Genomic DNA, 12,273 nt, shown 5'->3' with positions numbered 1-12,273 from the left:
TTTTGGTATACACTAGGCATGGAGTGCCTACATGACCAGCCTCCCATAGACATCTTGGGCACTGAATCCTTAATAATTTTCCCTGGTAGACAACATTTCACATGTGCTGTCATAACTCATTGTAAAGGGAATTAGTTACACCCTGTGTAACTCCACTGGGAGAGGACTCTGAAAATTTATACCTGGTTTCCTTCAGACTTTGTCCTATATACCTTTTCCTTTTGGTGATTTTGCTTTGTATCCTTTAGTTGTATTAAATGATAACCATGAGTATGACTATATGCTGAGTCCTGGGATTTCCAGCAAATCACTGAACATAGGGGTTGCCTTAAGGCTATTGCCTCAACATAAATTCCCACAGTCAAAGTAGGAAAATTTGTAAGACTTACTTTCAGCTGCATACTTCCATGTGTCATTTGAATTTTATACCACATGAATGTGTCATCTTTTTAAAAATAAATACTTTATAAAAAGGGAGAGAAAAGTTGTCAAAACTAGGTTACCTGTGAATAAGATCCTAAAGGACATTAGAGAACCATAGAAGTATAAAGTGAAACCTTCTTAAATCCACGTGAAGAAGCCCAAAGAAGGTAAGGAACTTACCCAGTTACTGAGACAGTCATTATACTTATGACTTGCATCCTCACTTCCCTGTTTCTAGTGTTCCTTTCTCTTAAGTCATGCGGCCCTTTTTCCTACACAAGTCACTTCCCCTACCATAGTGTTCTCCCCTAAATGCCTTGCAGGGGTCCACTTTCATGGTGACCACAGTCTTTCCTATTTCTCAGACTCCTGGAATATGTGAATATGTTCAGAGTCCCTCCCAAAATGTTGGGTCCCATGGGAACTGAGCCCAATAGGAACAGAAAAGAGAAGTTGAAGAAAAGTCCTACTGGTAACTATCTGGAAGAGGAGAAAAAGAGAGGGGAACAGTAAAGAAAGACAGTCCTTGGTCAAGTCATCATATCTTTCCAAGTTCTCATACTGTAGCAAGGGGGTGAACATCAAGGTCAGAGAGGAATCCATCCACTACTGTGGGACAAAGCAGCTGAGCAGAACCAGATAGCTCAGAGACTCCTTGCATGGATTCCAAATGTCTCTCAAAACCTTCCCCAAAGGGGAAGATGCTTACGTGCTCCAGGAAGCAGGGTCCTATCTCGCTGAGATGGGGGTCATCATTGTTGTACTGTTTCTCCAGGTCTCTTACAAAGCCCATCTGAAACCTGTAGATGTCTTCAATGTTCCCAAAGATCACCTTCAGTTGCTCATCACTGAACATGTCCCTTCTTTTCCGGCATTGCTTCAGGTAGCCCTGCAGACAAAGTAAAAGTCCAGGATGAGGATGCCCTTCATTCCTTGACGGTTTTACCACTTAAGCATTTGGGAGCCTTATTTCAGTTCCATGATGTAAACAGGGTATAATTATTTCTATTTTTCATATAAGAAAATTGGGTTTAAACAAAGAAGTCACTCGATAAGTGAATAATTAGGAAAGCTGGATCTTAAGGAAAGGTCTCCAGAGTGCAAAGATTCCAGAGCATAGAGCTTTGTCCACAATTCTCTATGACAAGGATCCCCAAAAGTGAAAGGACTCTTTCTTAGAATCTGGTTAAGCACAAATAATTTCACTCACTTTAGTAGCTATTGGGTTAGCTGAATTGATTCACAACTCTAATGGTCTATTTCTTGTAGGACCAGTCCAAAGGCTCTGGTAGGAAAACTTCCCAAAAAGGAACAGACAAAACCAAACCATTCTTAAAGTGAATGTTGTAGTCATCTGAGGTAGCTGGTCAGGAGAGGTTGTTTGGATGAGCTTAGTGAGCAAGCCCACAGGTGCCCAGGCATGATGTTTTCAACAGGGTAAGTGTTTAGGACACATTTGTGAATAAATGGATGAGTTAATACAGCTAGCCACTGATGAAAAATGAATCAATGAAAGAAATTCTTAGTCTGATAAGAGAACTGAAATAACACAATCAGACTCAGAACACATTGTAAGTCAGGGCAAAGGAAACAAACAAACACAATTTTCCATTCTGAACCTCCCAGTGTACATTTTTAACTAATAGTAATGGTCTTCATTAGAAATCATTAGCATGTAAAAATCCTGGTGAGAATGAATTACGCCCACTTGCTTTTATCTAAAAGCTAAATGTGATTTTTATAACATCTGTTGAACCCCTAATGAGGAGCATTATGGTGAATGACTTATCACTTCTGGCCCTATCTAACTCCATTTTGTCTCCTCTAACACAGTTTGCAATGAAGGCATCTAGGCTACTCCAGGAAGATTCTCATCCCTGGTTTCAATGCCCTTTACCAACTCCTACCAAAATCTCACTTCTCTTTTATCTTACCCTCCAATTCAGCCACTAATGAGTGTCTTTTAACAATTTGCAAATTAATAGTTTGTGCCTGTGTTGACATTTATTTAATTAATGGCTTATGTCCTCCCTGACTACTATGCTCAAGATGTCCTACATTCATTTATATACAATTCCTGACCGAGAGGAAGACACTCTCTACTCCCAGAATATCCTTTTAGCTTCACTCTCTTTACTAAAGTGGATTCCCAAATTCTGCTTCCCTCAAAAACTTTCTTTCACTAATAGGAAGAGAGGTAATAAATTCCTGAAGGTTCCTCTCTGCCTAATATGTAACTCCTAGTTTCCTTATCTCTATTTTCCTCCCTTCTCTCCCCACTCTCTCTTTTTCACTCTTAACACCTTTGGAAGTGTCTTAGCTACAGTAGAGCAAGAAAATCAGTGAGCATATCATCTGGCAGGAACTTTTCCATCTTGACATTAGGCAAGGGGCAAAGACCGACTCACCTCTGCTCCCACTTTTTCACCCTAAAGTAGGCTTATGAGTATAACTGGAAAAAAATGGTAACAATGTTACATTAGCATGTCACTTCTGAGTTAGTAGTAAGTACTAGTGAGTGACAGGAAACAGAAGAAGTCAGCCTGGACAGCTCATTCATCCCCTGATAAGCCAGCTCATGAAATACTTAATAGTTTTGTTTACTGCTCCCATTTGCAACATCTCAGGGAACTAACAAATTACCATCAAATCCTTAAAAGTGCAGCAAGGATGCTGCATCTTAACATGAGTATGGAATACAACAGAAATGGGGAAAAAAGGAAAAAGTGGGGTCTGAAAAAGAAAGAGACAGAGATGTCAGAATGGCTTCCTAACTCCCCCAATATGCTATTCATTATCTTTGTCAAGGATACCATTTTTTTTATATTACATTATATAGAAAGGGAATGTGCTGTAACAAGGGAATATAAGGTTATATATTAGGAGAAATGTAACTACCCATAGCATGGTAGGGCCCTAGAGTGTACTGTCAACTGTTTTTCTTTAAAGCTAATGCTAGATTATAAATAAATATATTATGGTGCATTTAGCTTAATGGAATATCACACAGCCATTAAAGTCAGAAAGGCTATCTTGTAACATGGAGATGTGTTTATGGTATAATGTTAAGAAGTAGAATACAAAATGGTGTCACTGTGTCTTTATGATTAAAAATAAGAAAAAAAGTCTTTGCCAGAGAATACAAAGAAAATACAGCCTCGAGAAGATTGCCTTGAACACAATATTATCAAGGAAAGGAGGCGAATCCAATGTCTTCTTAAATTCTCCAGCCCTAGTGCTTAAGACACATGACTTGCCGAAATAATAGATAGAAACTGCTCTTATTGGGCTTCCCAGGTGACTCTAGAGGTAAAGAACCTGTCTATCAGTGCAGGGGACATAAGAAACGTGGGTTTGATCCCTGAGTTAGGAAGATCCCCTGGAGGAGGGCATGGCAACCCACTCCAGTATTCTTGCCTGGAGAATTCCATGGACAGAGGAGCTTGATGGGCTATGGTCCATAGGGTCACAAAGAGTCGGACATGACTGAAGCGACTTGGCACACACATGTCCTTATGAAGGAAATTAAAAAAGGGACATAAGGATATGGGAGTAGCCAGAGAACCCTTAAATGTTATCCTTAGCCCCTATTTCACCCAACTGCCTAGGCTTCTGAGGGGAGAAAGGCCAGGAGAGTTGACTAGTTCTCTGGAGTCTTGATTTTATTTTTCACTACCTTCTTTAGCTGACTTTGTGACTTTTATCAAATTTTCCACAAAAACAATGAACAGCATTTTGATTAGGGGTCAGTCAATTTTTGTTTCTTCTCATCCATTCATTTTTAAGGACGTATAAGTTTAAGATGAGTTGGTAGTGGAATATGACTTTCAAAAAAAAGAAACCTAATGCCATTTTAATTTAGGGATAAAGGGAAAACAGACAAGGTGGAATGAGAGAAGTAATAGAAAGGCAATCACACTACTGCAGGGGAGCATCATTCAATTCTGAGACCTGTTTTCAGAGAAACATGAAGAAAATGATACAGAGCCAGAAGGAAATAGACAGGGCAGAGGGGGGCCTGAAAAGCAACACCATGAATAATGGTGGAATGCCAGGGTTGTTTGTCCTGGAGAAGAGGAGTTGCAGAGGACCTCTGAAGGCTTGTCACAGGGCAAAGGGAGCAGAAGGGGTCTATGGATCTTACTGTCAAGCATGCTTTGAACACCTTCTAGCTCCATCTGAATGGTAAGAGAAAATAAGGTGATATGGCAGTAGGTGTGAATTAACTGAACAAAAGTAGTTTCTGAGAGCCTCACCTCTCCTAGGAGTAAAGTGAGCATGAATGTGAAGGCAGTACTATGGGAGTTATCAAATCAATCACAATCAGCATGAATTAGCCCTGCTATTGCCATGGTAATAGGCAAAGAAGGTTGACTATTAATTTTACTGTTTCTAAACCCTCAGGGTCAATCTAAAAGTCTAAATCTAATACAGTGAGCTAGAATCAGTGCCTTATATGAGATACAAATCAAAATCATGACCTCCAGAGAAGATTCCAAAGACTTGTGGGAAATAAGATTAATCAAAGAACCTCTGAATCAACTATGGTTTTAAAAAACCTTTAGGGAAAGGGCTGTGCAAACCTGGACCTCGGTGACTCTATCTATAAAATGTATATATCAGAAAATATTTACAGGGCCTCATTCAACTCTGACTTGCTACAGATATCATATATTGTTTTGCCTGGAAGCCTGACAAGAGACTTGATATGTGTCTTGAAAATAATTTCAGTATTATTAGGGAATGATAACCATGGTTGCCCTGTTCACAGCCTGTATCTCTAGAGCTTTTCTTCTTTCACTTTTTTGTCCATGAAGTCTTTTTTTCAGATTAAATGAAACCATTAAAAAATAAGAGGATGACAGGAAGAAGATTTGCAATTTGGAAAACTGCCAAGGGATTAATATCTGGAATATACCAGGAACTTCTATAAATCAGCAAAAAAAAAAAAAAGAGAGAGAGAGAGAGAGAGAAACTACAGGAAAATGGGCAAAGGATAGGTAAAAGGCCTTGAGTGTCCAGGTGGTATGGATAGGTAGGGCCTAGAGCAGCCAGAAAACCCTGGGCTGGTCACTAAAGGCCAATGAGCTGCCTTATCTTTTTAGTTTAGTATGCTATACAAATATTATCGTTTATTACAATGTGTTATTTTCTACATATACACCAAGATATAAAGACAATTGGGAATAAATCAGGATAGGCAAATAACAGAAAGAAAATGTCAGGAAGTTTGAAAACTCCAGGCTTAAACATATCGAATGTAAATGTCTTGAAGCTATAGTATGAGAAACTCTATCAGGTCTAGGAAGAATTCCTTGATGGTGTATGAGACACTAATACAAATGACCAAGGACAACTAGTCCAGCTTTTCTAGAGGCATTTGAGGACAGAATTTATTTCACAGGTATCAGATGACTGAGATTGTCTTACTCAGAGAGTATTTAACTTTGTTTGACCTGTGTCTCAGTTTCCCTGATCACAATATGATTTCTGAAACAAGAGTAAATACCATAAACCATTGGTCAAGATGGCCTAGAACTAAGCCAATTCTCTTTTATATCACTGTTTGAATTTAGAAAGAAGAATGTCATCTTTTCAGAGAACTCATTAAAAAATATACTTTCTTTTACTGGCCTCACTGAATAACTTTGATAAAAATAACTCTATTTCCTACTTCCACATTTGTAAAATGAGCGTTCAGTTCAGTTCAGTTCAGTCTCTCATTCGTGTCCAACTCTTTGCGACCCCATGAATCGCAGCATGCCAGCCTTCCCTGTCCATCACTAACTCCCGGAGTTCACTCAGACTCACGTCCATCGAGTCAGTGATGCCATCCAGCCACCTCATCCTCTGTCGTCCCCTTCTCCTCCTGCCCCCAATCCCTCCCAGCATCAGAGTCTTTTCCAACGAGTCAACTCTTCGCATGAGGTGGCCAAAGTACTGGAGTTTCAGCTTTAGCATCCTTCCTTCCAAAGAACACTCAGGACTAATCTCCTTTAGAATGGACTGGTTGGATCTCCTTGCAGTCCAAGGGAATCTCAAAAGTCTTCTCCAACACCACAGTTCAAAAGCATCAATTCTTCAGCGCTCAGCTTTCTTCACAGTCCAACTCTCACATCCATACATGACTACTGGAAAAAACATAGCCTTGAATAGACGGACCTTTGTTGGCAAAGTAATGTCTCTGCTTTTCAATATGCTATCTAGGTTGTAGTGTAACTTAAATGGTGAGGCACTTTCTGCTTCCAGGAGTAATTAATAAATGAATAAATAAATACAAAAAAATTATTATTTTCTGATAGTGACTTTTTTCTATACTGAATATAATATTTATAGATCTCCCTTAACCTACAGAAAGAGTAGATACCATGCTAACACATTTGTGCATGAGTAAGACATGCCTCCATTGGTATCAGTGATAAAATGGCAGAAAAGGCAGAAGTAATATGGATTACTATCACAGTGTTCTTTAGTGAAAGCATACCTAGATTTCACAGAATCAGAGAAAGTACTATCCAGACAGCACTTAAAGAGCAACTCTTCCAATCTGCTAATTTTAGAATTAGGGAACAAGTTCCAGGATGGAAAAGATTCACCTGAGGTTCCTCAGTCAGTTAGTGACTAAGGTGGGACGTAAACTTAGGAATCCCAATTCTGGTTTTGGTATTCTTTCTTATAAATCATATTGTTCCTCATAGCTTTTGGTTTAGAGGTGACACAACCCTGAGCTAAAATATTGTTTTTCTGACCCAGCTGCACACAGGTTTCTCTACCCTTCTTTTGTTCTAGCTAAATGTTCCTTTGACATCTGTGGTTGCAGGGTGGGGCAAAGAGATATTTCCCATTTAAACCATTAGCTTCAGCACCAAGAATAATTAAGAGATATGGAACTAACAAATCACCAAAAAAAAACTTTGTTAGGTTAGTTGGACTGGGAAATTTCTCAAAGCAGGGAATGACACTCCATCTTTTGGAAAGATAAATTCTTGCATTGCTGTCCTGAACCCATGCCTAAGAAATTTGGGAAAAGAGGCCAAGATATTTGAGAGTTGAGAATAAAGTCCATCTAAGACTTAACAGATTTATACTGGGCCAGTATTTGAAAACTCTAGGAAAGTAATTTTGTCTCTTAGAGATTCAGTCTACTGACCTCAAAAATAGTTATGACAATAATAACCTATTTCCTGTATGAAAATGAAATGTCAAGATGTGAATGTACTTTGCCAAAGCAGTACATACACATGTGCACTTGTAATTAAATCTGACTTTCAAAAATACTTATTGAGCATCTACCATCTGCCAACCACTGTGCCAGGTGCTGAGTATGCATCAGTAAATAAATGAAGAAAACTGTCCCTCATGGAATTTACTTTATAGTAGGGGAGAATGAGAAATAGATGGAGAAACAACTTTATTTTCTTGGGCTCCAAAATCACTGCAGATGGTGTGTGCAGCCATGAAATTAAAAGATGCTTGCTCCTTGGAAGAAAAGCTGTGACAAACCTAAAGAGCATATTAAAAAGCAGACATTACTTTGCCGACAAAGTTCCATCTAGTCAAAGCTATGGTTTTTCCAGTAGTCATGTATGGATGTGGGAGTTGGACCATAAAGAAAGCTGAGTGCCAAAGAATTGATGCTTCTGAACTGTGGTGTTGGAGAAGACTCTTGAGAGTCCCTTGGACTGCAAACAGATCCAACCAGTCAATCCTAAAGGAAATCAGTCCTGAATATTCATTGGAAGGACTGATGCTGAAGCTGAAGTTCCAATACTATGGCCACCTGATGAGAACTGACTCATTGGAAAAGACCCTGATACTGGGAAACATTGAAGGCAGGAGGAGAATGGGACTGACTCATTGGAAAAGACCCTGATACTGGGAAACATTGAAGGCAGGAGGAGAATGGGACGACAGAGGATGAGACAGTTGAATGGCATCACCAACTCAATGGACGAGTCAGAGCAAGCTCCAGGAGTTGTGATGGACAGGGAAGACTGGAGCATTGCAGTCTATGGGGTTGCGAAGAGTCGGACATGACTGAGAGGCTGAACTGAACTGAACTGAGGTAGGACTACTTTAGGCAGAAGGGAAAGCCAGTGGAAAGGCTATGAGTGGGGAGCATATCATGCCTTTTTAAGGAACAACAGTAGGCCATTGTGGCTAAAATAGTGAGAGCACATGGGAAAGGAGCAAGAGATGAAGTGACAGAAGTAAGGAAATGTTGATCACACAGGTTTGCAAGTAATAATGAGAACTTTGTCTTTGTCTTCTATTCAGGAGGGAAAGGTGTGCCACTGGAAAGTTTTGAGCAGAGAAGTGATATAAACTGACTTAGATATGATATTATCCCTTGGCTGCTTAGTAAAGAACAGAATGTACTAACTTGTATTAGAGCTTATAAGACAGCTATCATTTTAAAAAATTTGTATTGGGGTATATTTGATTTACAATGTTGTGCTATTTTCAGGTGTACAGCAAGGTGACTATTATACGTAAACATATACTGACTCTTTTTTTGGATTCTTTTCCTATGTAGGCCGAACATTTCCCTGGTGGCTCAGATGGTAAAGTGTCTGCCTATGATGCAGGAGACCTGGGTTCGATCCCTGGGTAGGGAAGATGCCCTGGAGAAGGAAATGGCAACCCACTCCAGCATTCTAGCCTCGAAAATCCCACAGACAGAGGAGCCTAGTAGGCTACAGTCCATGGGATCGCAAAGAGTCGGACACGACTGAGCGACTTCACTTCACTTCACTTTCACTTTCACCTATATAGGCCATTACAGAATATTGGGTAGAGTTCCCTATGCTATACAGTAGGTCCTTATTAGTTATCTATTTTATATATAGTAGTGTGCAGAGGTCAATCCCAGTCTTCTAATTTATCCCTCCCCTCCTTACCCCTCAATAACCATAAGTTTCTTTACTATGTCTGTAACTGTCTGTTCTATAGATAAGTTCATTTATGGCCTTTTTTAGAATTCCACATATAAGCAATATCATATATTTGTCTTTCTCTTTAACTTACATCACTCAGTATGACAATCCCTAGATCCATTCATGTTGGTACAAATAGCATTATTTTGTTATTTTTTATGGCTTATTAATATTCCATTGTATATATGTACCACAAAATTATTAATCCATTCCTCTTGATGATGGACATTTAGGTGGCTTCCACATCCAGGCTATTGTAAATAGTTTAAGATAATTATCATTTTATAGCAGTGCTCCACACACTTTAATATGTATTGTAAGTCAAATGTTAACCTAGTTAAAATGCAGATTTGAACTCAGGTCTGGAATAGAGTTAAAGATTCTGAATTTCTTAAAAACTCAAGGTGATTCATATGCTGTTGGTCAAGGGCAGAACAATTTGAGGGTAGAAGATATGTCCAAGGCCTGGCAAAGAGCAGAGCTCCACTAAATTTTTGCTGAATGAATGATATATCAGTGGTTTGATGCCCAATGTTAACTAACACATTCTAGAGGGTAATTAAAAAAATTAACCATTTATAAGAAGACAGGAGGAAGAAAAAAAGATAAAAGAGAGACATGGATGGATAGGTAAACAGAAGAAAAGGGAAAGAAGGAAAGAAAAACCACATTTCCCCAAATACTTACAATATTAGATTTACTTAATTTCCTCAATGAACTTAAGAGTTTGGTAAAATGAAGCCAACTTTTTCACTCTCCTCTTTCACTTTCATCAAGAGGCTCTTTAGATCCTCTTCACTTTCTGCCATAAGGGTGGTGTCATCTGCATATCTGAGTTTATTGATATATCCCCCTGCAATCTGGATTCCAGCTTGTGCTTCACCCAGCCTAACAGTTCGCATGATGTACTCTGCATATAAGTTAAATAACCAGAGTGACAATATACAGCCTTGACATACTCCTTTCCCAATTTGGAACCAGTCCATTGTTCCATGTCCTGTTCTAACTGTTGCTTCTTGACCTGCATAGAGATTTCTTAGGAGGCAGGTAAGGTGGTTTGGTATTTCCATTTCTTTAAGAATTTTCCACAGATTGTTGTGATCCACACAGTTAAAGGCTTTGGTGTAGTCAATAAAGCAGAAGTACATATTTTTCTGGAACTCTCTTGCTTTTTTGATGATCCAACAGATGTTGACAATTTGATTTCTGGTTCCTCTGCCTTTTCTAAATCCAGCTTGAACATCTGAAAATTCTCAGTTTACCTACTGTTGGAGCATAGCTTGGGGAATTTTGAGCATTACTTTGCTAGCATGTGAGATGAGTGCAATTGTATGATAGTTTGAACATTCTTTGGCATTTCCTTTCTTTGGGATTGGAATGAAAACTGACGTCTTCCAGTCCTGTGGCCACTGATGAGTTTTCCAAATTTGTTGGTATATTGAATGCAGTACTTTAACGGCATCATCTTTCAGAATTTGAAATAGCTCAGCTGGAATTCTATCACCTCCACTAGCTTTGTTCATAGTGATGCTTCCTAAGGCCCACTTGACTTCACACTCCAGGATGTCTGGCTCTAGGTGAGTAATCACACCATTGTGGTTATCTGGTTAATTAAATCTTTTTTCTATAGTTCTTCTGTGTATTCTTGACACCTCTTCTTAATATCTTCTGTTTCTGTTAGGTCCATATCGTTTCTGTACTTTATTGTGCCCATCTTTGCATGAAATGTTCCCTTGGTGTCTCTAGTTTTCTTGAAGAGATCTCTAGTCTTTCCATTCTAGTATTTTCCTCTGTTTCTTTGCATTGATCACTTAAGAAGGCTTTCTTATCTCTCCTTGCTATTCTTTGGAAGTCTGCATTCAGATGGATATATCCTTCCTTTTCTCCTTTGCATTTCGCTTCTATTCTTTTCTCAGCCATTTGTAAGGCCACCTCAGACAACAATTTTGCCTTTGTGCATTTCTTTCTCTTGAGGATAGTTTTGATCACTGCCTTCTGTACGATGTCATGAACTTCCATCCACAGTTCTTCAGGCACTCTGTCTGTCAGATCTAATCCCTTGAATCTACTCGTTACTTCTACTGTATAATCATAAGGGATTTGATTTAGGTCATACTTAGTGGTTTTCCCTACTTTCTTCAATGTAAATCTGAATTTGCAATGAGGAGTTCATGATCTGAACTACAGTCACCTCCTGGTCTTTTTGCTGACTGTACAGAGTTTCTCCAACCTAGGCTAAAAAGAATGTAATCAATCTGATATCAGTAGTGACTGTTTGGTGATGCCTATACGTAGAGTGTTCTCTTGTGTTGTTGGAAGAGGGTGTTTGCTATGATCAATGCATTCTCTTGGCAAAACTCTGTTAGCCTTTGCCCTGTTTCATTTTGTTCTCTAAGGCCACACTTGCCTGTTACTCTGGGTATCTCTTGACTTCCTACTTTTGCATTCAAGTCCCTTATGATGAAAAGGACATCCTTTTTGTGGTGTTAGTTCTAGAAGGTCTTGTAGGTCATCATAGAACCATTCAACTTCAACTTCTTCAGCATTAGTGGTTGGGCATAGACTTGGATTTTGTGATATTGAATGGTCTGCCTTGGAAGGGGACAGAGTTCATTCTGTCTTTTTTCAGATCACACCCAAGTACTGCATTTTGGACTCTTTTGTTGACTATGAGGGCTACTCCATTTCTTTTAAGGGATTCTTGCCCAGGATAGTAGATATAATGGTCATCTGAATTACATTCTCCCATTCCTGTCCATTTTTGTTCACTGATTCCTAAAATGTCTATGTTCACTCTTGCTGTCTCCAGTTTGACCACTTTCAATTTACCTTGATTGCTGGTTCCTCTGCATTTTTGTTCTTTACAACATCAGACTTTACTTCCATTACCAGTCACATGCACAATTGTGCATTG

At 39.1% G+C, this 12,273-nt stretch overlaps 1 protein-coding gene and 1 non-coding gene across 14 annotated transcripts in view; one reads left to right on the top strand and one right to left on the bottom strand.

The window, feature by feature from the left end:
• Positions 1–12,273, bottom strand: part of ARHGEF9 (Cdc42 guanine nucleotide exchange factor 9) — a 547,099-nt gene that overhangs the window by 88,047 nt on the left and 446,779 nt on the right. For all 13 annotated transcript variants that reach the window (XM_055564524.1, XM_055564523.1, XM_055564525.1 and 10 more), the window contains one exon: positions 1,133–1,312. In XM_055564524.1, coding sequence (XP_055420499.1) covers positions 1,133–1,312 — 180 coding nt within the window. The remainder of the gene's footprint in view (positions 1–1,132; positions 1,313–12,273) is intronic.
• On the top strand, positions 8,970–9,041 carry TRNAH-AUG (transfer RNA histidin (anticodon AUG)). Its single transcript has one exon. It is a non-coding gene; the product is annotated as a tRNA-His (tRNA).

The sequence above is a fragment of the Bubalus kerabau genome, chromosome X (genome assembly GCF_029407905.1).
Source record: "Bubalus kerabau isolate K-KA32 ecotype Philippines breed swamp buffalo chromosome X, PCC_UOA_SB_1v2, whole genome shotgun sequence".
In the NCBI taxonomy this organism is placed as follows: domain Eukaryota; kingdom Metazoa; phylum Chordata; class Mammalia; order Artiodactyla; family Bovidae; genus Bubalus; species Bubalus kerabau.
This window is presented reverse-complemented; position numbering and strand designations above follow the sequence as displayed.